Source organism: Etheostoma cragini, chromosome 8 (genome assembly GCF_013103735.1).
Source record: "Etheostoma cragini isolate CJK2018 chromosome 8, CSU_Ecrag_1.0, whole genome shotgun sequence".
NCBI classification, from domain to species: Eukaryota; Metazoa; Chordata; class Actinopteri; order Perciformes; family Percidae; genus Etheostoma; species Etheostoma cragini.
In genome coordinates this window covers 21,439,356-21,466,770 of record NC_048414.1, presented here as the reverse complement: position 1 = coordinate 21,466,770, position 27,415 = coordinate 21,439,356, and the positions used below count along the sequence as shown (strand labels likewise).

Genomic DNA, 27,415 nt, shown 5'->3' with positions numbered 1-27,415 from the left:
AGGTCTGTCCATCTAGTCATTCTGAAACATGTCATTAACTACCGGCAGGGCCTTAAAAAAGCTCAGTATAGTATATTATATACACACACACATATACGTACACACACACACTGTAAGACATCTTGTAAAGTGAACTGAGCGAAAACATTACTGCAGCGGCCATATCTTAACGCACGCTGACCCCTGGTGAATACTCGGCACATAATCACTGATCCAGGTTTATGCGGAGGTCAATCTGATGCGGAGGCAGAACCTACGTAAAATAATGTTAATACTTTATTAATGCTTTGGCAAAAATAAAAGGGCTTCCGCACAATGCAATTCTTGTTTTTTCTAACAGCCATAAGGCCCAAAGTGTATCTTGAATCTTAACTTCTAACTCTGGGAGCCCAAACATCCACACTGCAGCTGAACACCAAGCATGACCACACGTGGCTGTGTGTGCTCTCTGGAAACACAAACACACTCACACTGCCATCAGGGTGGGATCCAACAGGTAACATCTACTTCTACACTTCTCCATGCCATGTCCCTCTCGGCTATCTGCCTCGGTTAGAAAACAGAATCCTAAATAATTCTTAGGATTCTACGACTCTGTCAACATGTACAAGGGGATGCATATTTCCATTTCCATATGTAAATATAAGTTAGATCAGCAGCAGGGGTGGCAGTGTGAAGGGAGTTGGGTGCCAGTTTGTCTCCTTTTGAGCGCGAACCCCCAACTGCTCGGGGCGCTGCAGCCCCCTCACACTGCCATCTCTCCATTAGAGCACGTACATGTACTGAGATATGTGTGTATTACAGGTACATTACAGGTGTGTAGTGTGTAATAACAGAGGGAAAACATTGTAATTTCCCTTGCAGGATTAATGAAGTCTAAATGATCATTATAATTAGGACTAGTCTTATGGATTAGGGTAAGAGACAGGATTCCACACACGGTTCTCCAGTAACCCCGGCAGCAAACTAAAACTCAAAAGTAAAGAAATGCAAAATGTGAATAAACACTAAGCACTGTACAGTCATGCAAAACAAAGTTGTATGGGGACTGCTGCATTTATTACGTTTTTCCACATACATGAAACCATATGTGCACCGTAGCCAAAATGCTTGTATTTACAAAAAAAGCAATCGATACACAAAAGAATTATAATACAACAAAAGTGGAAATCCTTCAGCAACCCTTACAACAACATAGCAACGTACGAACAAAATGATTTTGACCCCTTGTAAAGTTTTTGTGCAGAGAATTTTTTTTGTTTCTTCCAAGGAGATAAAGTGTTTCTATATCACAAAACTCAGATGCACGTCAAATATGCAAGCTGCGGCCCACATTCTCCGGGTGTAGGAGGGTAAAAAAGAAGAAAAAAAAGCTTCCTGACAATTCATCAGTGAAACCTTGTTTTACACACACTACACCCTCGATACCTTCAGTGCATTGATAAATTCAGCTATTAAACACTAATTACAAATGCAACTTAGGTATATCTGTCATCTTTGCAAAATGTTCTTCCGGTGAACAAACGTACTGATTGTAATTTAAAACGTAAATGCCGGTCATTTAACTCTATCAAGACAGGATGAATCCAAACTCTAGTAGTGTAGTGGAAAGACGTATGCATCGCCGAAACATGGAGGCGGATATTTCAAAGCATCTTAAAACAAAATGCAGATGTAGAACTAGTGACTGCATCCTCCTGGAAACGCAGGTAACGGTGTATCCAACAGGAACAACCGATGTGGGAACAGATTCAACCAAACTTCAAATCCTCGTCTCAATCAGATATCCAGCATCAGAGCAGCAAATTCAGTTTCAGCACCCGGGTTCTCCTGTAGCTTCGCAGAGATCCGTTGAAGTACGACAGGCTCGAGAAGCAACGAGCTACCGGAGAATATGATCACAGAGAAGTGATGGAATTCAAAGACACCATCATTTCCTTCTGATTATTGAGCTTATATGTCAAACAATGACATTTTAAAGCACAAAGATTTCGGACTGAAAAAGAATGCTCCTTTAAAAAAAAAGCGTTTGTCAGTTAAAAAACTTTGGATCCAGACAGGCAATCATTTCTGGAGTAAAGACCGAGATTTACATGTAAGATTTTAAAGTGAGAGATTAACAGCACTGCTTTAATAAGGATGACTGACATGTCTGAAGTCATTTGAAAACTACTCAGTTATAACTGCGCATCTAGTTTACCTGCAACTCTACTATGCACATATGGATTTGGAGGATTTCTAATGGTCATTAATAGCAATGATGCTAAAGCTTATGATGCTAAAGCTAGCGATCTCATCATATTTCCTCAAAGTAAACTGCCAAGGAACAAACCCAGAGGTACTCCTGTTGATGACTCCAAACTGCTGAAACTGCTAACTGACACTGAGTTCAATAACGTGGCACTGCGGACCCAGGAATTCACTCTTACAGAACAGAACAAGTGTATTACTAATGATATACATTAAAAATGATATCGATAACAAGCTCAGAGCTTGTGTGTTGAGTGTTAAGAGTGTGATGGTAAACTCGGAGCGGCACCATGTGTCACCAACGGGAAATGTTCACTGTTGTCGCTCCAAACTATGTTCTCCCACATTCAAGGAACATCTGGATTGTTGTCGAGGATCTGCAGTGATGTAGGACCATCTGAACAATACAGACTTTGCTGCTTGACATATATGGCAATTTGTTAACATTTTGGTTCTGTAGACACCGGAGTTGTTCACCTTAAATCGATTTCGGAGCAATAGTGGAGGGAGAGGGAAAAAAAATCATTAAAAAAATACTTCTTGCCAGTAGCAGCTAGTTTGATGATCAGTCTTCGAGTATAAATTATATTCAAATCAAAACCGAGCTTTCCACGCCCTCCAGGCTGGAAGAAATGGTCAAATAAATTATTTGGATGCGTGACATGTCTATTGTTGCATATGCACCGCGTGTCTGCTGACTGTTGTCTAGCCCAGCAGCAGGCCCGACAGCGCGTTCAGGTCTCTCATGTACGGGTTGTCGCTGAGGATGCGGTCGATCCGTTGCTTCTGGTCGGGGAAGATGTCGTACAGCTTTCTCTTCAGCTCTGCCGTTTCCCCCGGCGACCGCTGGGGAGGGGTTGAGGGCGAGGGGGAAGGGGAACGGCGGGGCGGGTGCCAATCGGGTGGACCCGAGTGGGGCCAGTGCACAGTGGAGTGGGGCATCAAGGAGGTAGGGGGCCGGGGCGTGGGCCCGGGGGTCCGGGGAGCTGAATGGAGGGCCTGGACGTAAACAGGCTGCTGCTGCTGGGAGGACGGCCGGAGGTCTGGGGGCCTCAGAGGGGGGGGAGTGGCTGGAGCCATCCTGAGAGGAACAGATAGAGTGGAGACGGTGTGAAACGGTCAGCCAAGTACCGCAACATTTGGACTTTTAATGAAATAGCGTTTTTTAACCCTCATGTTGTCCTTGGGTCAAATTTACCCCTTTTCCTACATCGATGTTCTTTTTAATTCTCCAGAATAACATGATTGATTCCCCACAATGCTCTTTGGCAAGTACAAATCTCTACTTTCACTCATTTTGGGGTGTCTCATTCAATTTTAAAGTGGTTTTGAAATAGTACTGAGTAAAAGCTGACATCAATATACATTCCTTTAATTTTAGTCTAAATAGTTCCTAGTTTCTGCTTTTCTAACTCAAACATCAGGTTTCCTTTCTTATAAATGAGGTTTATTGACCATACATCCGAAAATAACTGTAAAACTAAAGTTAATGAGTTAGTGTAAGTTAATACTAGTTAGGTGACAAACATTGAAAAAAGTGTCAAAAATGTTGAAAAAAGGGACAAAAACGTAAGAAAAAGTTAAAAACATTGATAAAAAGCGTCACCAAAAGTGTTGATTTTCAATTTTCATGGGAAGACAACACAAGGGTTAAATCTAAACTCAAAATGTCTTCATTTAGAATGGCTTTTAATACAGATTATACCATTCTCCGGGTAAATACTCGATTTTGATTGGCTGCAGGGTGTGCATAAAAAGTGTTACCAGACATATCTATGTATAGGACGCCAACTAAAGGATTTGCGGAGACTCTTACTGTTTATTGTTGGAAGTGACTGTCCTACATTCAAAGGAAAAGGAAAAGTGAATCGGCCATTACTAACAGTGTGTGTAATTCTCTTAACACCACAGGATGGCGCAACAAACACGCTGCAACATGTACGTTGCACTACTGTCCTACGCGTGCGCCTGGATATGGCTGAGGGTTTTACCATGGTGGCAATCAGAATCAGGGATTGACCCAGACCCCGGTGTAAGCGGTTTTATTCTTGGTCCTTGATGTAAAGCGCTTCGGATCCCTGCTGGTTGTGTGTATACTGCTATATAAATAGATTTTAATTGAGCACAAGCGCCAACAATAGCTCATAATTTATTAAGTCACCGTATCTGCAGGCAAAACAAACCTGTTGTCTTTACGCAGGAAGAGGTCTAGATGAGGTCCGTTTTTGCCCAGAGGGTCATCAGGAATCATGAAGTGGTCTTCCACAAATGTAAACTGAAGCAACCTAATAGTGAAAAGGAAAGCAATGTCACTATAATGTTACTATAAGTATAATATCCCGACCCCCCAATACAAATGTTGGCTTTAGATAATAAGGAAACAGGATGAGAGACGTTGGGTTTTCTTAATCTGAACTCCTGTCTGTCTATGACCAGATTAAGTTAATTGTCCAATTGTCCCAGCTCTATTACCATTCTCATGAGAGAAAACCAGCAAAAAATTAGAGTTGTAATTAGTCTGCCTCCATGGAACTTTCAACCATCATGTTGGATAATGGAACATACAGCTGTGTTCAAAATAATAGCCGTCGCTCATCTCATAAATCATAATTTTTTGGTAGAAGTGATATTTCTATATGAAAATCATTTTCTAGTAAGTGTTGTAGAGTCATAGAAAACCAACAGACCCAACAGTCATGACATGCATGCTGCTCATTCTGTGGAACTGAATCTGTAATTGAAAGGAGCGTTTTCAAAATAATAGCAGTGTTGTGTTCAATTACTGAGGTGATTGATTCTGTGAAGAAACAGGTGTCAGTTACGGTCCATATTTAAGGAAGGAAGGAAGGAAGCAGACATGGTGGATGCTGGTCATAGTGCATTTCACACTGAAATACACACTTGAGTGACAGTCCACAAGCTCCCATCTGTCACACTGCTATTTGTTGTAAACTTCTCATAACGTTATTTTGTTGTTGCATTCCTTAAAAAATATAGCATTATCTGTCATGCGTTATGTGTCTTGCATTAGTGAAGTCGTTTAGTTTTCCCTGTGTTTTATGTAGTTTAATATTATTTATGGAAATCTTTTTTTCTGAAACCTACATTTTTCCTATGTGGCAGTGTTGCACTACTGATCACAAATGACGTTAAATGTACAAATGTCTTAATTATGTTTAGCTGATGCTGAGTAAAGTAGCAGCAGTTTACAACGTTCCTGTCTGTCCTCTCCTCAGTTGTATCCAGGTTGTCTGGGTCGTTCCAGACATTGCGCTGAGGAACAGCAGACTTTGATTAAAGAGTTGATTTGAGAGAGGAAAACATATACAGAAGTCCAGAAAATTGTAGGCTGCTCAGCCAAAATGATTTCAAATGCCTTGAAATGGAATCCAAAGCAAAAAGCAACGTGGGAAAAAAAGTACCATTGGAATGGATCAAATAATAGGCAAAATGGCAAAGACTGAACCAACGATCAGCTCCAGGAAAATCAAAGACTTAAAGTTACCTGGGAGTATTGTTCCGATCAGAATAAGGCTATGTGAAGCAAAAAGTTCTGTGGACTGATGAGAGCAAAATTGTTCTTTTGGGGTCTAGGGGTTCAGTTTCAATGCATCAAAATACTTGAAGAGGTCATGTTGCTTTATGCTGAAGAGAAAAGGCATTAGAAATGGGTCTTTCAACAAGACAATGACCCAAATCACACCAGTAAGCGAGCAAAGTCTTGGTTCCAGATGAACCAGATTGATGTTATGGCGTAGACCCCAATCCCATAGAAAACGAGTGGGATGACATAAAGATGCGGTTCCTGAGGCCAAACCCAGCAAAGCAGAGGAATTGTGGAATGTATTTCAACCGTCCTGGTCTGGAACACCTGTTCCAGGTGCCAAAAGTTGGTCGACTCCATGCAACACAGATGTGAAGCAGTTCTCAGAAATAATGGTTATGCAACTACATGTCAGTGCAGTGATTCAAAATAAAGCAAACCCTTGAGACATTTTCCAGTTCATACAGTAAATGTTTGAGTTTGTAAAGAAAAATGCAAATACTGCTATTTTTTTGAGCAGCCTAATTTTACTTTTTCTTCACTTTCTGTAAAGGTAGAACACAAACTTGATCAATTTTGGCTGGTTTTGATTTGGAATTGAATGTGCAGTGTTCCCAATGCATTGCTATTATGGAATAATATAAAAGCTATTCTAAGGATTTTGAGCATTAATCACTTTTTTTTTTTTTTTTTTTTTTTTTTTAAACACACTGCTATTGTTCTGAACACAACGGTATAAGTGAGTGACTGACTGAGCTGTGTATACGTCACACACAATCACCTCTCTTGAATGATCCTGCGCCAGGTGTCCGAGGTACTGACAAAGTCCCGCAGGTTGTCGTTGGTTACAATAATCCCACCCGTTTTTTCGGCTAGGTGGAGCAGGAACCTAACACAGAGAGAGAGAGAAAGAGAGAGAGAAAATATATGTATTAGACGCTGTGGACTTTCCCTGCGTTTAAAGATCAGAAGCTGGTTCCCAGCTGGGCCGCTGCAGCTCACAGGGGGGAATCCACTGGCGCAGGAACACCTTGAATGCCGAGTTTATACGTCAATTCATTTTTACTAACCACAAACACAAATAATCTGATCTATCTGTGAGAACCAATGTGGGTCAATTTCAGGTTGCTGAGAGATGTGGCTTTCAAAACTCACTACATCTGGCCTAAACACCAAAACAGAGCAGTAATTGCAGTATTTGTCCTCTTATATAGAACACTTTTTTCTAGAAATCACATCTATTGAAGCTGTCCTCTAGTAAGGCTACATTTACATTTTGGTTTAAAAACCTTATATCTTATGCTGCATTCACACTGTTCTAGCGTATCGGAGCCTCTAAAACGGAGACATTTGGAATCACTTCTGACCCCGTTTTAGTTTGGAATCTGCGGGGTTGTGTTGCAGTCTCAACGGCTGCAGGTGGAGACCTTTGGCCACACCGAGGCCAACGTTTCGCTGTCTGATTGGGTCTCGCTCTATGAGACTAACGTTACCAGGGCAACTACCAGCAACGGGTATACATGCTGCCTCCTATTTGCCCGGCACACACATGCCCAGTATACGAGAACGTTGATAAGATAGGCGCTTTGGGCGTGTTAGTGTAAACAGAGATCGGTTCTCCTACGGGAGCTAAACACACTTGTGTGCACTGAGTTTGCGTGTTAGGGGTGGGAATCTCTGGGCACCTCATGATTTGATTTTGATTCAGAGGCCAACGATTTCATTCTAAACCGACTGTCGATGTATCTCGATGCAACAACTTTTCTTTATACATTTACATGCGTGATTTAAAAAATATAAAGTTTTGACAGTGCAAGTGTGTGTGTGTGCAAGAGTTTGTTAGAGTTTGCCATATACAGTATATGTCACACAAGTTTTATTGAAAAAAACTCTTTCTACCAAGGTTTTTATTTTGTAGTCATTCCATTCTTAGGTCTTAAAGATACTTGAGGAAGTCACCTTCCCTTCCAGTAATCTTCCATGTCAGAGGCTCCGTCATGTCTAAAGGAGAATTGGCTTCTTAGAACATGAAACATGAGGTAGTCAGATGTAATGTGATAATGTAGATGATTTATGTGTTTTTTGTTGAATTATTTTATGTATGTCTTTTCAGATCATGTGTGTGTATCTATACAAAGCTCTTTATTTATCCTTTTGGCCATTTTTGTGTGTTTTTTTTCTGCACCTGTCTAAACTAAGTTGTTATCCATTTTTCGATCCATTTCATTCACTCTGTTTTCTGATCTTTACTTGTCTTGAGAAAGTAACTTTTAGATAAAAATCAACAAGTAGAAAAAAAATTAAAAAAACAAAATGCATCAAAAGAATCAATTATTCATCCCAACCCTATTGCTTATGTCTCAAAACCCAGCTTAAAAAACAAAACGTCAACCAGAAAACTTGTAGGGACCCTTTATCAGCTTACTTTCAAAGACCTACCACACTTCCCTCTTAAAAACGGCTAAGGATTGTAAAGCACAATGATTGCACTATTTTCCATCGTGAGTCATTTTTTGATTTGTTTCTTTATCTGTCCTCCTCTTCTCGACACAAGGGTACGTTGTGGGTGGCGTGGGGTTAATAGAAAGATGTCTTGTTGTAATTGACATTGTAATGTTGCACTGTTCATTATTTTCCCTCCTCTAAAACAATACGTATGTAAATATGGCTTTAATGAGCTTTCTCATCTCTTTTATGAAAATACAGATGACTGGAGCTGGAGATGGGAGCGGTGAGACTGTCTGAAATGTTAAGATATTTGCGTTGGAGGAGAAAAGTTGGTAATGGAACTGAAATGCGCAGAGACAACAGAGTTCCCCCACTGCTCTACAAGTCAATATTTTGTGTCAAAACAACTCTGTCTGCGTGATTTTCACAAGAAATATAGAATTCAAGATTGGTGGACTCTCTCCTCAAAGATATCTGATAAAGTTTAAGACTTTGTGTGTGTGTGTGTGTGTGTGTGTACCTGTCGTCATGTGACGATATCCTCTGGCCACACACCTCTCTGGAGGGAGTGAAGGAGAGCAGTCTCAGGTCTTCTAGCTGGTTTAAAAAATGTTGCTCTGCAATAAAAAATAACACACCTGTTGTTCAGATTGTTTGAAAAATTCATCATTATTATTATTATAATAATAATTTATAACTGGATACTGCAACACTTGGCTCTGTAACTGAACATTTCTATAAAAAGGTCTTTAACCTTTTTATAACCCTGAAAGGTCCACTGTGTGACGTGTTTAGTTGTTCATTATCAAAATCAGTGTTGCCCGTTCCCAAACTTGTCCTTTTTCATGAATATTTACCACCGCCATCAATTCCAAGTACTCCTTTTGGCTTGAAATGTTACACTTCCATTTGCATTAACTGGGATAGACGCTCCATATTCATGCGCCATCTTGAAATACGTTAGCCGGTGAAGGACATACAGGACGTACTCCTCCGCCTTTCGCATATTCCGCTGTAACAAGACAAACTCTCATGTGCTGCTAATCTGCTCATGGGTCTCGTCCCTTCCCGGCCCCAGCAAGTTCAAAGAAGGAAACATGGAGGACAACACGTATTCAAAATCCAAATTTCAGGAACAGGAGTCTTCTTCTTTGCCCAGAAAAAGAAAAAAAGGACATTGAAAAGAGCAAGAGATTGGCTTTTTGAAGCGTGAAGGCTTCCGTAGCTGTAATACGTACAATGAACTGCATGGCACAGGAGTTGATTTCGATATATGATCTCAACACTAGATGGGAGAAATCCCTAAACATTGGAGCTTTAAAGCTGAAAGTCCACATTTTAACCTGCTAATCACTCATTTATTAGAAATACAGTGAGAGAGCAAATAACCAAAATAATGAGAAACATATCCCTGTTCAATTACTTGACTGCGCTGTGTACATGTGCTCACACGAGTACCTGTTGTGAGTCGGTCTCTCTTCTGACGCCACTGGGGGACAAATACGGTGATCTCCCTGTGGCCCCGCCTCCAAAACGTCTCCACAGCCAGCGCTATTCCTCGACAGGAGAAGAACCGATGCAGACCGTGACTGAAAGATGGGGAGGAAAGAAGAGGGACACAGTGAGATCAAGGAGCAGGAGGATAAATCAGTTTGCCATGTCTGAACCACAGAGGTCCATGACCAATGAGCAGCGTCTCCAGTGATAGGGCATGGTAAAAGGTTTATCAGTAAGCAGAAACGAGGCTGTATATTAAAGCTGGGCTAGGCACTAGGGGTGTAACCATACATAGATCTGGACCAATGTGTCGCTTCAATGATCAGCGGTCCAATATAATTTATATGGAGATATTGATACACATTACACTTTAAAAAGGTCCCATGACATGGTGCTCTTAGGATGCTTTTATACCATATCGGATGTATCTTTCCCAAAATTCAGCCCAGGTCTGTAGCTTTTTGTGTGTGTGTGTGTGTGTGTGTGTGTGTGTGTGTGTGTGTGTGTGTGGGGGGGAGGGGGGGGGGTGCAAGGTGGAGGCTGGGGGTGGGGCCTTGACCAAGCCATGATGTCACTCTCTCTCAAGGGTGGGCCAAATTCTCTGGGCGGGTAAAGCAGAGAAAGGGAAGGTAACCCCTTATGAGGTCATAGGGGGCAAGATTCCACATCGCCCCATCTGAGCTTTCATTTTCTCAAGGGCACAGCAGGATACCCAGGGCTCGGTGTACACCTATCACCATTTCTAGCCACTGGGGCAGGCTGGGGGAAATCATATTGATGTTATAAAAAAAACATTTTCATGCCATGGGATCTTTAAGCAGTTATTTTGGAATTGCCACTTTATATTTAGTATTTTTAATAAAAATAAGTGATGAAATGTCTGGAAGAGCTCAGTACTAAAAATGTCAACTCATATTTTAGTTTTTTGTTGATATAAATCTAACTGATAGTGTTGTATGGGCATTTGTGATAAAGTCTCATGTTGATTACAGGTCCTTGAATGAAGTGGAATGCAAACCAGGCAGTTATTTTAGTAGTACTCCATACAAAATAGCACACCCAACCACCCACCCAAACAAACACACACACACACACACACACACAAACACACACAGCCCCACACCCACAATCAGCTGACCCGGATTGTTGGAGGTGACGTGCAAAGTCTATACACGCACGTCAGACAGCTGTAATACAACAAATAGAAAACCACAAAACAACACAAACAACGAACGTGAGAAACTCCCTGAGAGCAGCCAGTCTCACCGAGCAGGAAGCTGGCTGCAAACACCACTCAAAACACTAGAATGATCCGAGTATTCTTGATTTGATGGTCTCACGTGTGTGTTTGTGTGTGTGTCTGTGTGTGTGTGTGTGTGTGTTAAAGGAAATTCTGCCTCGTTACTACGCTTCAAAAACATTGATCATCACCTAATAAATCAATAGAGCAGACATACACTTTTCTATGCTGGGGGAAATCGGTTTGTCAACAAGATTGTTTTCAGGAAAAAAGTTTGACTTTGTGCCAAATTTGAAATTGCAGTTACCGAGCATGAAGAGTTTTGTAACCATTTAGCAGCAGAAAAACATGGCTGTCACAACCCAAGACTGATGAGTGAGACTGACGAGACTTACGATGCCTTATAAATGTTTCTATTCACTTTTTCCCTATTCTATTCTCTTTTTTTTTTTCTTGTCACATGCATTTCTGTCTCTACTGGTAACTTCCCTGTGCACCGGGTTACTATCTTCATCGTCAATCTGGCCACACATGATCGGTGGTGAAGAACAGACGCACAGCTCACCGTCTGTGTGGCTGCTTTTTATACAAATATTTAGCAGGTCTCCAGCAAAGTGACGTAGATCCGGCCCAAAATAAGTAAATAAAAACCCCTGGCCCAAACAGTGATACCGATGGTGACGTGTTACCCCTGAGGACAAAACCCTGATCCATTTCCCATTGTCCTACTGTCCTAGCACATGTAACTTATTACAAACTTGTTGTCTGTATGTCTGTGTTTGTAATGCCATGCGCTCTGCGCTCACACACACACACGCACAAACACACACACACACACACACACACACACACACACACACACACACACACACACACACACACACACACACACACACACACACACACACACACACACACACACACACACACACACACACACACACACACACACACAGACACAGACACACCCCTTGTGGTCAGAGCTACAATGCAAACTCAGGGGAAGTTCCACCGATTGCTGAAAGAGAAAGTGATGGACTTCACCGCCGGAAGAGTTTATGCACGCAGTAAAATTGCTATGGAAACCTTGGTGTAACGTGACAAGTGAAAACATCTCATTCTGATAAGCTAATAGCCTCTTTCAAGCCGGCACTAGGGACGTCATCATCAATTTGAAGCAGTTGTGGCCTTCTGTTGTTAATCAAAATAATCAAAACAAAAAGAAAAGAGAACACTACAACTAACTGGATGAAAAGAACCAGGACAATTTAGATTTTGCACATTTTGCGGTCTTGAGTACTGTGGTTTTAACAGGCTATCAGAAGTAAAGTATAACTCGTTGTCTCACTTTGCATTCTCTCATAAAAACAATAATGATGACATCTTTTTGTTCATCCTGTTCAACAGATGTTGAGTCAGATGTGTGACACAAAACGTGAAAGCAAGTGGTTGCAAAAATGAGAAGGAAAGACTAGTTCACCCGGGATGAAGACTGTGACGACACATCAGAAAGTGAGGAAGAAACAAAACAAATCTCTATGCTTCCTTTGTTGCACAATAACTGGCTAAAAACAGAAACTAGAGACACAAATTTTTACGAGAAAAGGCCTTTCTTCCCCAAAACACCCCCGTAGTGCACCCCCACTAATGAATCGTGCTACAACTGCTTTCGCTCTGCCGGGCTCACACACACACAAAGGTGATGAGTAACACCACTGTGTGTACGTGTGGGTTACGTTTTGGTGCACCTACACAATAAGAGTTGAAGCTGCGACCTACGCACTTAACACAGGTAGTTGAATTTTTGAAGATTGAGAGTGTGACAGAGTAGGTGTATGTATATGTGTGTGTGTGTGTGTGTGTGTGTGTGTGTGTATGAGACATTAACTGAAAATGATGGCGATGTTGATGGGAAGGGTGATGGCTTCATGTGTAAAAGGAAAAAAACATGGTGCATATACCAGAGGTGTGGTAATAGAATTATCATCACTAGTTTTTTCACTTATACCAGTAAGAAAGGCTCCATGTGAGCAGGAAGCGATAGTAATGTGCTCTGACATTTACTGATGCACGTTTAGACCCTTTTACCTGGTATTTTTGTCTTTATAATATTCTCAGGAACTCAAATAACATCTTTTAAAAACTGTAATCATCCCAGACACAACGAGGCCATTGTATTGGTTAAAGCCTGGTGATTAATCCTCCTGTTGTCCTCGGGTCAAATTTGACCCGTTTTAAAAGTTTCTATATCAGAAATTTGGATTTTTGTTAAACCAAATTGTCAAAAGAAATAACGTGGAGGTACCCTGCAACGCTCCACACAAGGAAAACAAATGATCAGTTCACTAGTTTAAATTTATTTGGGTGTTAAATTCAATAGCATAGCATTTGAATAAAGAAAAAAAAGAACGTTGAAAAAAATGTTAAAAAACATGGGGGAAAAGCAGAAAGTGATATATATATATATATGTATAACATGGGAAAAGTGACAAAAGAACATTGAAAAAAGGGATAAAAGCATCAATAAAAAAGAAATGAACAAAGACAAATTTGAATTATTTTTGACCCAGAAAAACAAAAACTTTCATGGTCGAGGGGAAGACAACACAAGGGTTAAGTAAACCCCACTGTACACCAGTCTTAGGGTCTGTCAATGCAACATTTTTAATTAGAATTGCTACAGTGACATTCCTAGTCCAGGGGTCATCATGCCTTGCAAATTGATACCAAACACGGGCGCCTGGGTAGCTCACTTGGTACAGCGCATGCCCATATAAATATAGGCCTGTCGGGATTGTCAATGAATCATTAGACGCATGATACATAATGTGGTAGATACTTTTTCCGGGAGCGATAATTTCCAATTGCCTGCTTGTTTGTTTTCCTCTTCTCTCTCTACCAAAGACACCGGATGATCACTCTCGGTTCCTCAGCGTAACGAGGAGTGAACCCTCTAGCCACTTGTCAGCAGCATGATCTCAGCGTGGGGAGGCGGGACTCCTGGTTGGACTCCGACCTGTGGCCCTTTGCTGCATGTCACTCCCCATCTATCTCTGCTTTAATGACTTCAGCTGTCCTAGACAATAAAAGCCTAAAATACCCCAAAAAATAATAATTTGATAACAAATATTGACACCAAACCAGAGATTTGGCAGTAGACAGGTGTGTTCCTTTTGAAAGAATGTTGAATTCCATAAGCATCCTGGTTCTGATCCTGCTTTTTAAACAAGTTAAAGCCTCCTACACATTATCCTTGGTAAATCCTTGGTATTCTTGTGCTGGCTGTTCTATTGATTCACTATGAGACAGGTGGGAGCTTAGCTCAAAAGTTCAAATTATGTCAACTTTGACCTTGTTGCAGCTGGCCTTTCAAAGCGCACCCAATTCCAGAAGCAATCATGACGTCCAGTATACCTGCGCTGCACCCTATCCCACGGCTTTTAGTCTACAAGTACTAGAAGCTAAACCAATACTCTCTGAGCTGAACTGAGATTTTGTGCACTGCAGGCACTCAAACTAACTCGAACTAACTCAAACTAACTCAAACTAACTCAAACTAACTCAAACTCCAGGACAACAGAGCACTTTGCTCTCTCTGAGCTGTCGAGTCTCTCAAATCATAAAGAAGTTATCTGCATGTTGGCGAGGAAATAAAAACCCTGTATGCTCAGTTCTTAGCTGTAAAATCTGGAGGATTTCTTTGGTTGAAGCCATATTTCTGCATAATGGAATCCAAGGATCTGATTTGTCTGCCACAGGAGAAGTTTATTATTGGTATGCCACGTCTAGGACACACATTTATGCATTTATATAATTTTGGTAATCCTAACGGAGATACACCAAGTAAAGTGATTTAATGTCAGACAGTGAAGAAAAAAGCATGTGTGTCTTTTTTATGTAAACTTCTGGTTTCAATTGTACATATTTGCTTGCGCGCGCGTGCGTGCGTGTGTGTGTGTAGTGCAGACTCACGCCATCGCCACGTTGCTGCCATCTATGATGATGTGTCTGAGCTCCTGACGTCCCGGCTCATTTGGCAGCTTCAGAGTGTAGGGAGTCCTCAGCGACTGATGAAATCGAGCGAAGCCGGTCACCGGGGGCACTGGGGGGTCGTTTGCAGGGGGAGTCCTGGCTCCGACCCCATGAAACCCCGTGTGGCCGATGGTCTGATAGGGAGAGGCCGACGGCCAGGCGATGGGCTGAGCTGACTGAGGGGGAGAACAAAAAAAAAGGAACTTGAGGAAGTGATTCATGACATGAATCAGGACCCATCTCTCCAAGTCTCCACACGTTTAAGACCTCATTCCCAGCTCTGTGATGCAACATGTGTTGGGAAGAGCTTTGTGATACAGTGAGAGAAAACATCTTAATATTTAAAGAAGATAATCATAAAATATACATGGATGAACAAGTAGATGCTTTTTAGTGCTCCACATGTGTGTCTAGCTTAAGTATCAAGGTCGGGCAACCACATAAAACCATATGGAACAGAATAGAACAAAAAAAAATCAACTCTTTATGACAGGTCAGGTTCATTCATGACAAGTCATGAGAAATCCATGGATTAATAGTGGGATTCCTTTGACACATTTTTGTGCCATCCATTAGCTAAGCTCTTTTTTTCCCAAGATTTTCCAGTTTTTTTATTATTATTATTATTATTATCTATTATTATTCATTTATAAGTACAACTTTTTTTAAGCATCTACTTGACGTCCAGAAATGATTTTCTTTTTGATTTTGTTTCATAATTCATCCATAAGTTAAACTTTTTAAGCATCTAGTCAACGACCTGAAATGATTCATCAGTAGGAATGAAGGTTAAAACTGACTCATTGGGAAGTCTCTATCTGACTAATGCTTTGTTAAATTCCCTGACTTTTCCTGTATTCCTCAAAAAAATTCCAGTCAAGCAGGCACATTGGAAACTACCCCTTTAACCCAATATATTACAGATCCCCTCCAGACATATTTTTAAAAATATTAACGGTCACTCTGCTTGGAATAATATTGCGTTTGATGCGTTAAAAAATAAAAATGTTATGTTTCTTTTAATAAATTCTCAAAACTACATCCACTCCCCGCTCATTTGAAAATCCAAACTCAATGAATATGCAAATATTAAATAAAACAATAAGTTTTACAAGAAATCTCCTACTTCAGCACATTAATATGTCTTCTCCACAGTTGATGTCAAACATAGAGAGGTAACAAAAGACAAAACCCATTTCTGAGTGGAGGGTTAAGGTAATACCTACACTGGGGGTCGGAGCTAAGGACGTGGCGGTGGCGGTCAGCCATTGAGGCGTGCTGCGCAGCGCTGTCACGGTCTCAACCTTCACGGATCCTCCCAGGGTCTGAGTCCCACCCCGAGACAAGTAGTCCCGCTGTCCCCCTCCACGCGCAAGGTAGTCTGTTCGGGATCCTGACTGGGTGTCCAGGTGTGGCACTGTCATCATCCGGGATGTCCTACTGTCCGCTGTTTTCATCGTGGGGAGGACATCGTCGTCATCGTCAATGGTAATGACCTCGTAGTTTCCTGCTCCCCCGTGAGCACTAGAGCTCCTCTTGATAGTGATGGCCTAAAATGAGATTTCATAGGATTTCTTTATTTATTGGCCAAATGTTAACATACAGTTAATACCATTTAAATATATTTGCTTAAGCATATGAAAAAAAAACATTCAGTCAACGTCATCAACTGAAAATTGTATTTTTATCATCTTTATGGCATACATGTCTCGTCATAATCATCAAGTCATATCGACGATATCTGCTACCATTGAAGTTCGATACATTTGAAAGCAACTTGATGAGCAAGTAAATGAGGTGACAGTATCTGGTGTGATAACAAGAATAACGCTGAGTCATAAGACAGGAAGCAAATTGTTGGACAGGATTTGAGATGAACAGATAAGAGTTCAGGATAGAACATAAAATGGGGAAAAAGGCCGTTTTAAAGAAAACTTAAATGAGTCATGAGAGTTAAGATACTTAGAGATGTAAATATGATGTGGGGCAATAAATTAAATGTGGATGTCAGTGGTAAGATGAAGTTAAAAGATATTCAAGTACCTTGTGTTATATTAGCTGCAACGTATCGCGCAAAGAAGCAACTTGGGCTGAATCTCATTTCTCTATCTTACCCCTTCCCCCTTCCCCTAGGTTCTGCACGTTCGTGTGATATTTTGATCCAGGGGTAAGGGGTGTATGGCCTACATCTGTATTGCTCTGGGATTTAAAACCTTCAAACTTAAGCCAGGATGATAAAATCGGTGATATGGCCTTTCCCTTATCTCGCCGTCCAAGGGCTGAGAATATATCTGGGTGCTTTATCAAATGAATAACAATGTTGAACTGAGAAGGGGTGTACGTACCTGCTGCGTGCTGGTCTCGCTGCTGCTGCACTGCCTCCGGTGCCCCAGACCGTTGCTACTGCCTCCGTGCTGATTGGGCTTAATGTTCTCCTTGGACCTGGCCGGGTCTACCAGCACCCGGCTCAGCTCGGGCTCCTTCTCTCTGGGCCGAGAGACCGTGGACGAGGAGGACGACGACGAGGGAGTGTCTGGGGGACGCACAGAGTTCAATTGTCTTTCTTTTCCCCCTCCTTTTGGCCCCTCTTCGCCACGCTTGGTTTCCTCAACGATTTTTTCCAGAATGAGGAAGGTATCTTCTGTGTGTCCCGTCTTCTTGACGACACGCTCCACCACTTCCTGCTGGTAACCCATGGTTCTAAAGAAAATGGGTTTCAACATTGTTTAATTTGGCAGAAAGAGAGATGGGGCCAAGTTAAAGGATAGGTTCCTGTAGTTATTTTTTCTTAAAACACTCCTCACATTCCCTCACCATATGTACAAGTTTACTGGTGCGTATGTTCCACACACTGGTTTTGAAGGAATATCTCCTAACACAATTCCAATGTATGGGCGTTTTTACACCTATAGTTCATTTGATATGATCCAAATCAGTTGATGAGTTTGTAAACTCGATTTCCCCCCAAGCGTCCCAAAACGTTCCATTACAAACCACGCACGAACGTTGACTCCCGTTAATTAGTCACATATTTGTCTGGGGCTGGAGAAAGAAAGTAAATGCAGGTAGAAGGTCCTGTGTTGTGGACTGTTGTGTCGTCGTTTCGCGACCAACATCACTGCTCACAGAGACGCCGCTCTGCTCTGCTGGCATCTGTCTCCAACTATAGCGGCGGCTGGTTGGACCACGGAAATGCGAGCGATGGCGAGCTTGACCGCGGTTCTTTTCTCTAAGAGAAACGTTGCAAGCTGCTACAGTTTGCTGCTCTTCCGCATCGCCGAATGCAAAGCACACCTGGCTGTTTGAGGTGGGATCACTTTCTCACCTCAAACAAACCGCTCCAGACTTCAATGAAAAGCGTACAGACACAACCGTATCGAGGTGGTCTCAGTACACTCGCATGGTCCGCTTTTGGTGTGCATCCGAGTCTGATCGCCGCATTCACACCTGGCCAAATGAACAAGTGGAAAAAAACGAACTCTAGCGCGATTCCACCCAGCTATATGAGACAGGTGTGAAAGCCCCCCCTTTCACAGTTTCATGGACCTTATTTTGTGCAAAACCAATGCCAACATGAGGTTTAAAAAGCGTGAGTTTGACCAACCAGGTGAGTATTTACCAAGGTTAGAGTCTTATTAGTATTTCACTATCCCACCACTGTTGCTCAGCAAAGAAACACGAGGAAACGTCACACTACAAAAACAACATAAGACGACTTGATATGAACTCAGTCTCTTGAAGCCTCTTATTAGCTTCAGTTGAACATTACAATGTGTTTTTGCACAGAAAGAGGACTGCTGATTTTTACCCTCCCTGTTCAGTCTTTCCGCGTACAGATGTGGTTTAACCCTTGCATTGTCTTCACTTTTGGGACCCTCTCGTCTCCCTCGGGTCAAACTGACTGTGGCTTACATGGGGTTTTAAAAACAATTCTAAAATAAAAATGTACTTCATAATCTATTAACAAATATTGTCTTTATCTCAATTTCAAACAATTGAGATAACATATGTTTAGGGAATGTAATCAGTCCCTACTAGACCACATTTAAAAATGGAAATGTGATTCATTTTTTGTCTTAGTTATCATTATCATTTATCAAGTTATCATTCATGTTAAAAATCCACTATGGAAAAACATAAGTGGTCATATCCAGAATAATTCTGACTACATTTCTTAATTGAGTTAGGAATACATGTTTATCACAGAAAATAAGGTATATAAAATAAGGCCCTTGATTTTTAGGTAGAACATTTTTTACAATTTTTACAAATTTGAACTGGGGCAATTTCACCAGAATACCATACAAGGGTTAAGCATTGTTTTAGTACTGACTTAAATCGTAAGCAACTAATTCCCCTAATAGCTCTTACGTAGTGATTCATTCCCTTCATTCCCAGAATTTCCCTTCGGGGATTAATAACGTGTTTCTGATTCTGAAAACATTTCCAACTATTAGGACCTTTACCTGAAGAAATTGACCAAGCAGCGGAGGTTGGTTTCGGGGCTTACCGCCTCCCCGTCATCTGAGAGTTCACTGGAGTCAAACATGATTGCACCGACTACTGTGTTTGCTTTTCCCGAGGAGGAGGAGGAGGAGGAGAGGGATGATGAGGCAGAGGGGGTTTTGGATCTACAGCTGCTACCGCCCCCCCGGCCTTCTCTGTCTCTCTGTCGCTCCCTCTCTCTCGCCCTCTCCGGCGACTCGTCCCTCCGCTCCAGAGAGTACTGTCTCTTTGTGTCGCGAGTCTCGCTCTCGGACGAGCGCCGCTTGTGCGAGGGCCGCGTGCCGTTGAGCAGGACGGCCTCCGGACCGAAGCCTATCGCTCCGCCTGTTTTACCACCTCCGCCAATCGATGCTGCTGCGGTCCCTTTCTCCTCAAAGCTGGTGCCCAGGATGCGGTTGGAGAGTTCTGTCACAGGGGTGCTGCTCTGAGAGCGGTCCTGGTCCACCTCGGCCATGCTGAGATGCAGCGTCTGGTTGAGCTGAACCTGGTAGAGGAAACACAACGTCACTTCAGCGTGGTTTAGAAGGTACAGTAAGTAGGTAAGTACTTTAAGTCAAACTAAAGTAAAATACAATAAAAAAAAGACACAAGAATACAAACCAGTAAACTGTTCCCTCAAACATTTGCCCTACATGGTTCTCTTTACCAAAAAGCAGAGTTTGTGTCACACATCTTGCCTTCTCTGACTTGTTAAGCTTTACTGCGGTTTTAAAAGCTCCGCAAAATAAGAAACAACACTTTGAAAGTAACATAAAGAAGCTTTTATAAACGTTTGTCTAAAAATCTTTTTCTGTGATTGAATTTACATTAAACGGGGGTTGAAACTTTAACAATGTAAAAGGGGTGGCCGGGCTGGTTCAGCGGGTTTATGCCTCGATGCAGAGGTCCAGGGTTCGGATCCGACTTGTGACTATTTCCTGCATGTCTTCCCCCTTTCTCTCCTCTTTTTCACTAAGCTGTCCCATCAACTAAAGGCTAAAAAAAGCCAAAAGAATTACAAAAAAACAAACTGAAAGAAGCATGGCTAGGGATCCACCCCAGATACTCAACATTCTTATTGGAGGGTCTTATGTTCATACACCCTGGGATATTTTGTGTGTACATGTTTATTGACCGTGAGATTAGGCTAAAACATAATGAAATGCTAAAACATAAAAACCATGTCAGCTGTCAAAGATACATATCTCAAGCTCCATTTATTGTTCCTTTTAGTTCTTGGAGTTTTTGGCAGACTAGGGAGGGTAACAACCTGTCTTTCTGGGATTACTATAAAAAGGTGTCCCACAGTTAAAGACAACCAGGCAGCATCCTTAGACAGAATAAACATGTGGGCAGGCCTGTAAAAAACAGCATAGGCCTACCTATTTTCTTTATTTTTCAAAGTCTACATTATCTGTGATCACACTGCTTTCCCATTTTGTTTAAGCGGATACCAAAACAACAACAAAACCATAAACATGCCTTCTTATAACTGCAAAAACTGTCGGTCCAGAATGCTATCCCACATGTGACGTCCTACGCTCATTTGCATATTTCTGACGTAATTATGCAAACATCTGCATAAAGCTTAGTGGCTGTGTCAGCAAGGCAGATAGAGAGAAAAAAAAAAAAAAAAGTTCTACAAAGTGAGGGGTAAAGAATTCTCAATGAAGGCTGACTTGCCCACAGCCGGGCCAGCTTAGCTGCGTCTTTCTCCCATTGCGTCCCGCTGTCTGTCTTACGTACACCGGCCCCCGGCCCCTGTCCCTTCTCCCCTTTCTACCTGCCTACGCACACGGGGGGCTGCTCTTCACAAAACAGATCCAGAGAGAGGAGACTGTCTTGGCAGGGGGAGGAAAAACCACGAACGTCGCTAGTTGCTTTTGTGAAAAAAAGTTGCTAAGGGGGTCTGAAAAGTCACTAAATCTAGCAACAAAGTTGCTAAGTTGCCAACACTATTTTCATGGAGACAGCCGCTGTGTGCTTGGGCTGTGTATGTATGTGTAGAGTGACAGAGGGAGGAGAACAGGGAAAGGAAATGCAAATGAGTGTTTTAAATAGCAATAAAACCAACGAAACGCATTGTATGTCGGCCGGTGTTGATTTAGTGGTGCACCGCCACAAATGAGTCTATGTGTAGGAAACACTGGATGAGGTCATGATCCCAACAACACAGTAGAGACATTTTACTGTCTTTCTAACTTTGCCGCAAAGGCACCCTAGGGAATTCAAGTTTCAGCTCAACAAAGTGGTTATTCTGTAGTAATGAATTATATTAAAAAGGACACACACTAACCAGGTACGCTGTGTTTGTGGTAGTGGGGCTATGAGCCAGCGCCAGTAACTCTTCCTTCAGGGCACTGGGCAGCAAAAGAAGCTCCATGGTGTACTTATCATCCCTTTCCTCCACAAAGGACTTGAACGCTCGTTTCACTGCCAGCTCTCGGTCGCTCGGTAGACTTCGCTTTTCCTGGATACATCAAACACACAGATTTTCAATGGGATTAAGAAAAGTGCTGTAAAGCCTTCTCCAACTACAGGACTTACTGGCAAAATACATATTACAGATGTGGAGAAAAGTGAAGGTGGCAGAACAGTCCTCCACTAAAGCTCTCAGGTTCCTCCATTTTTTAGACTTAGGCCGGCTACACACTGGCTGCGTCGCACGAGAGTGGCGTTTTGCTGTTGTGTGTCAGCTGCGTGAATTTTTCTGTCCTACACACAAATACACGGGGCATAGGTATACACACCCCTTTGTTAAATTCCCATAGAGGCAGGCACATTTTTATTTTTAAAAGGTCAGTTATTTCATGGATCCAGGATACTATGCATCCTGATAAAGTTCCCTTGGCCTTTGGAATTAACATAGCCCCCCCCCCCCCCCCCCCCCCCCCCCCCCCCCCCCCCCCCCCCCCCCCCCCCCCCCCCCCCCACATCATCATCATCACATACCCTTCACCATACATAGTGTGATGGAAGTTTCTGTTTAGCGAGGGAGGAATTTGTGTTGAAGAAAAGACCTTGGTGAAACAAAATAAAGACAGGCTAGAGACTGGATTAAAAGTTCAGATATTCGGTGAAAGAGTTTAATTATTTTCTCGAGAGAACAACAAAACAAAAATGACGAGAATAGCAGTTCACAATGCAACAGAGTAACAAGGTGACCCCACAATTCTGGTGTCTGCGTACCAATAGACAACCCCTTATATCCTCGTCTGCCCCAACAGAAAAGCCCTGTCATGTTTGGAAAAACACTTTGATCCTAAACAAAACACTTCATCTTATTCTTCAGACTCCCTGGTGCCAGTTGCTGTCCCTGTACATCTGGTTAACGCGTCAGATGGCTGTCGCCGTCATTCTACCTTAGGAGTGCAGAGACTAATCACCTAAGATTAGTTCCGTTTCTAACCTAGAAACTGGGCAACCTGACCTTTTGCCTATCTCTCAGGCGCCTTGCATCTGTTTGCCATTTGTTTATTCCGGTGATAAACAGAGTTGCACTTCTCAGCTGTCCCTGGAGACTGAGGGCCCTAAAACAGGAGGTGTCCGTAGGAAGCAGACAAGTTGTTTATGGGGCGAGTGTGAAGTAGGGGACACATGTTTAGAGGCATATTGTGGAGGTTTAACTTAACAGAAAGATTTTACTTTTACGAATGAGTAAGAAATGAATAAACACAGATAAACAGTCATTGCCTATGTTTGAAATCACTGTCTATGTAATTTTGCCATCACAATAGGGATAGGCATTGGGAACTTTCCATAAAACAGCTATTAAGCTAACTGAAATAAAACCATGTCAATACTGTATATTTGCACTGATGTCAAAAACCTAGAGACTTTCAAACATCAACATATAATTATTTAATTTGTATTTGTGTCAAAATTACATGTAAACATCTGTCACTCAGGCAGTGTGTAAGCTCTAACCTGTTAACATAGAAACGGACACGCCACGCAGCTGACACGCTCATGTGACGCGTATCCAGTGAGTAGCCGTCCTAAACTTATGTATGGTAGAATAACGTGTGTGATCAGATATCATTTATTACATCTTCCTCCTCCCTTTCCCAACACTGTTGTCGGACAATGTGACGGAATGTGGACAATCATTTTAATATAAAACTGGACATGCGTCACTTTAAATGGTATCTGGCATTGTGTGTATTTATTCTATTTTTTCTACTTGTCAGAACTAGTCCTCGTGCTTTCAACTTGCCCCCAGGGGATAAATAAAGTCATTTGAAATGAATTGAATGAGTAACCCCACCTGGAATAGCGCTACAAATTGCTGAACTCTGCTCTGGGCCATCACTACGGGTTCGGCCCGGCCCAACAACCGCAGGCGGCCCGGCTCAGGCACCACAACTTCAGCACTTGTGTCCCGTATGAGCCTGTCCAGGAAGAGGCCCCGGGCACCAGCAAAGATACAGTGCATGTCCACTGGGTACCTCTCTTCTTTCTGCAGCTCCGGGTCACAGAGTCCTCGGACATATTCCTGCACGACAAGATGAAGAAAAAAACTGTTACAGGACTGTACTTGTCCTAGAGGACGGTGCTTCTGAAGCTTGACAAAAAAATAAAAAAAAAAATGCCTCAAATAAAAACTACAAAAGATCTAAGGTACAAAAATATTAGTGACATGCTACTTAAAGTGTATATGTGACACACACACACACACACACACACACACACACACACACACACACACACACACACACACACACACACACACACACACACACACACACACACACACACACACACACACACACACACACACACACACACACACACACACACGTGCTGAAACTACACACTTTCCAGTGATTCAGGGAATCTCCTGGCTATGGGAAATGTAGGATGAATCAGCTGCAGGTGGGTGCGGTGACTTCCTCATAGCTACTGTGTCACATTTCTCTAGCATTAGTGTAAGAAAAATACTGAGATTGTAAAATGACTCAACAATGACGCAGAGGGACAAAAAGAAAGACATGAGAAAGAGCCAGAACCAGATCACAAATATTTGGATGTGGCTCAAACAACCAGTAGAATTGGTTGGATGGTATGACCCGCCGCATTAACCACATGGACTGAGGTGTTGTAGCTGCTGGTATTACAACTAGAAATCAAACTTTTAGTTTGATTTACATTTTTGGAACCAAACTCTAAGCCAAAATACACTACGAAGCAAAATATGACAGATGACAATATTCAGATATAAGAAGCAAACACTTGGCTGCTAGATATCAAATTGTTCTTCAATTAAACTAAATACAGCCAGCCAAAAACAGCCAGAAGCAGCTTTAAAACGGTGGCAAATTGTTTAAAGCCAAATTAACCATCAGGAATACTTATGTACAATCATGTACTGCTTTTTTCTAGAGGTTAAGTTAAATGAAAACTTGTGAAACTAAATTACAAGAAAGGTTGTTATGGGAATAACGGCAGTGATTTCCCAACCTAGAGGAAGCGCCGACATAGTCTGTTCTGCAGGGAGCCATCTATGACTCCTTCGTCATCATCTTCATGACCTGAGCAGACTGAAAGTAAAATTACCCTTCCCACAACACATTTTTGGTTGACTGACAGAGCTTGGAACAGCTGGTTGTACTAAAGAGAGACTCATGACTCAAGATGCAGAAGTGTGTCAGATGCTCTTGTATGGGAAATCACACAGGAATAAATAAATTCTACAGATGCTAACAGCTAGTTTGCATGTCTAATGTCTAAATGCGTCACAGAACCAGGTGCCTTTTAAATCGTTTGCTTGTGTTCTGAGTGGACGTTTGTGTCAGATGATGTGATTTAGTCATGCGGGGCATTATGTTGTTAAGAGTGCTGCCCCGTTGTAACATAACTTTGAATGTCAGTTTTGATGGTTCTGAAGCAAAGTAGAGGAGGAAGTTCCAAAGAGCATTTGAAGCAACTCGAGATGGTTCTCTGGAAATCAATTACAACTGCAATGCAATTTATTTTATAATGATTTGATTGAACAAATGAAGAAAAAGGCAAAAGCAATATTGCATGAAAGATACATGACAGGTAACTGTTGTAATCATCAGTTCATATGTGTTTTAATGTCAGATACAATGCTAGTGCAAGCTAATTCAGCAACCACAAAGTTCCCATATGAACATCCCAAGGTACCAACTATTTATTTTTTTTTATTTATTTTCAGGTAAGGGTTGTGAAACTAATCCACCTTGATACTAGTACCCTAGTTAACCTTGATAACTAGTGTACATCATAACAATAAGAGAGATTCTACTATAATTGAGTAGTAAAGTCATATAATATGTTGCACATAACCCCAACTTCTGATATTTATCATACCTATAATAGAAAGACACCTAAGCCTAACCCAATATATTGCGATTTGTTGATCCATTATGTTTGCTTTTCAGACTAAATGTAGTGGAATTTTGATTGCACTGTATTGCGATTTAGCCTCCAATTTGTTAATACATTTTTAAGTGTGTTTTGTTTCAAAAATTGTATAAACTAAAAAATTGTTGTAAACTACATGGAGTCTGAGTTGTTTTAACATAAACAAACGCAGCATGTAAATATGCATATGTTTAAATGTACAGTACAATCACATAAACTAACAATAATGTGAAAACGCAATTCAGATGCAAATTGCAATATTTATTTATTTAATATTGGTACTTAATCATTTCATTTCTTCACTGTGGCATATTATTTATTAATTGTTAGCACTTATCTATGTTTACACAATGTGTATTCAAAGCTAATTTATATATGTATACAGTTGCTCTCCGGACTCAGGACTGTGCGCCAGCACCCCCCACCCCTCTCTTTTTTTTTCTCTGCACTACCTACACTTTATATCTTGACTTTGTTTTTTGATATTTTATATTGTTATCTTATATTCTCATATGTTGTGTCAACGCTGTAAAGGGATTGCTTTAATCTCGTTGCACAAGTACCGTGTACTTGTGTATAATGACAATAATGGCATTCTATTCTATAAATTGAAGTGGTATGTATATAGGTGAGATCTACGTGTGTATGGATGCGTTCATGGTCATTTGGTGACTTTTTGTTAACTGTTGGCCGCTGACAACTCTCAGGCCGACAACACAATGACAGAATCAAAAGTCATGACATTGTTCACTATACCACAATGTCAATAGTGTGGTGATATATTGGGAACGTTATGACTGCTGCTGTTTTCATAGAACATCTGATCTAAATTATTATGTCTATGAAAACGCCGTTTGTACTGCGGATGTGGTGGTTAAGAAGGGAGATGTTCATGGTTTAACTATCTCTAGGTCACAACAACTTCAACAAAGTGAACTTTGCGTCACAGACTTTATAGACCAGGAAACTCTAGTAGCTATGGCGTTATAAAAGTAAGGTAATATAGTATTCTACGGAGACGTGTGATACAGTAAAACAGCGGAGCCATTTGCCCGACACACCTGTTCAACAGGCACAAACAGGAAGACAAGGAGCGGTAGAGCCAACGGGGTGGTTAGTTGGTCTAGCCTTTGATAAAAAAAAAAAAAAAAACTCTGTCACTGTTGACTGTATCGATAGGAAATGCAAGTGTCCAGGACCAGAACAGTCCAGGACCTCACCTTTGCCTTTGACACGTCGTCTCTGTTCCCCCTGAGCTGCAGCCATATCTGCCGTGATGTTTTGCTACCGTGCGGCTGTCCCGTGTGGTCCAACAGACCGATAATGGTGAACGTCACTTTAAAAACCTGCTCCACTCGAGGCTTGGCACATTTCAGCTCATCTTCTTTCTCCTCTAACACTGTAAACTCGTCCACGGTAGGGGTGTCTGGCTGCTGCTTCCCGCCTGACGCAGGGAGCCTACTGGTCGGCTGCTCGGGGCACGCGAGCTCGGTGACTCGTCTCATTCCGAGGAGAGGCCGCGTTGTTGACAT

The 27,415-nt window shown here is 41.8% G+C and overlaps 1 protein-coding gene across 1 annotated transcript; it reads right to left on the bottom strand.

Annotated features, from left to right (window-relative positions):
• Positions 1-2,472: 2,472 nt before the first annotated feature.
• Positions 2,473-27,415, bottom strand: n4bp1 (nedd4 binding protein 1). Its single transcript, XM_034878144.1, has 12 exons — positions 27,104-27,415; positions 23,764-23,991; positions 21,793-21,966; positions 19,478-20,001; positions 17,357-17,711; positions 16,238-16,561; positions 14,952-15,187; positions 9,701-9,831; positions 8,763-8,859; positions 6,576-6,683; positions 4,434-4,535; positions 2,473-3,331 (listed from the first exon to the last, which is right to left on the bottom strand). Exons 1-12 carry the CDS (start codon positions 27,413-27,415, stop codon positions 2,956-2,958), a joined length of 2,967 nt encoding a protein of 988 aa, XP_034734035.1. The 3' UTR covers positions 2,473-2,955.

What these genes read in the sequence shown, in the direction of transcription:
- n4bp1 (XM_034878144.1), bottom strand. Translation starts at nt 27,415, where the DNA reads ATGTCAACAACGCGGCCTCTCCTCGGAATGAGACGAGTCACCGAGCTC. An exon ending in GGCAGCAACGTGGCGATGGC is followed by an intron (nt 9,832 to 14,951) that starts GTGAGTCTGCAC and finishes CCCATCTTTCAG; the next exon opens with TCACGGTCTGCATCGGTTCT. An exon ending in CGCAGGATCATTCAAGAGAG is followed by an intron (nt 4,536 to 6,575) that starts GTGATTGTGTGT and finishes TTTCACTATTAG; the next exon opens with GTTGCTTCAGTTTACATTTG.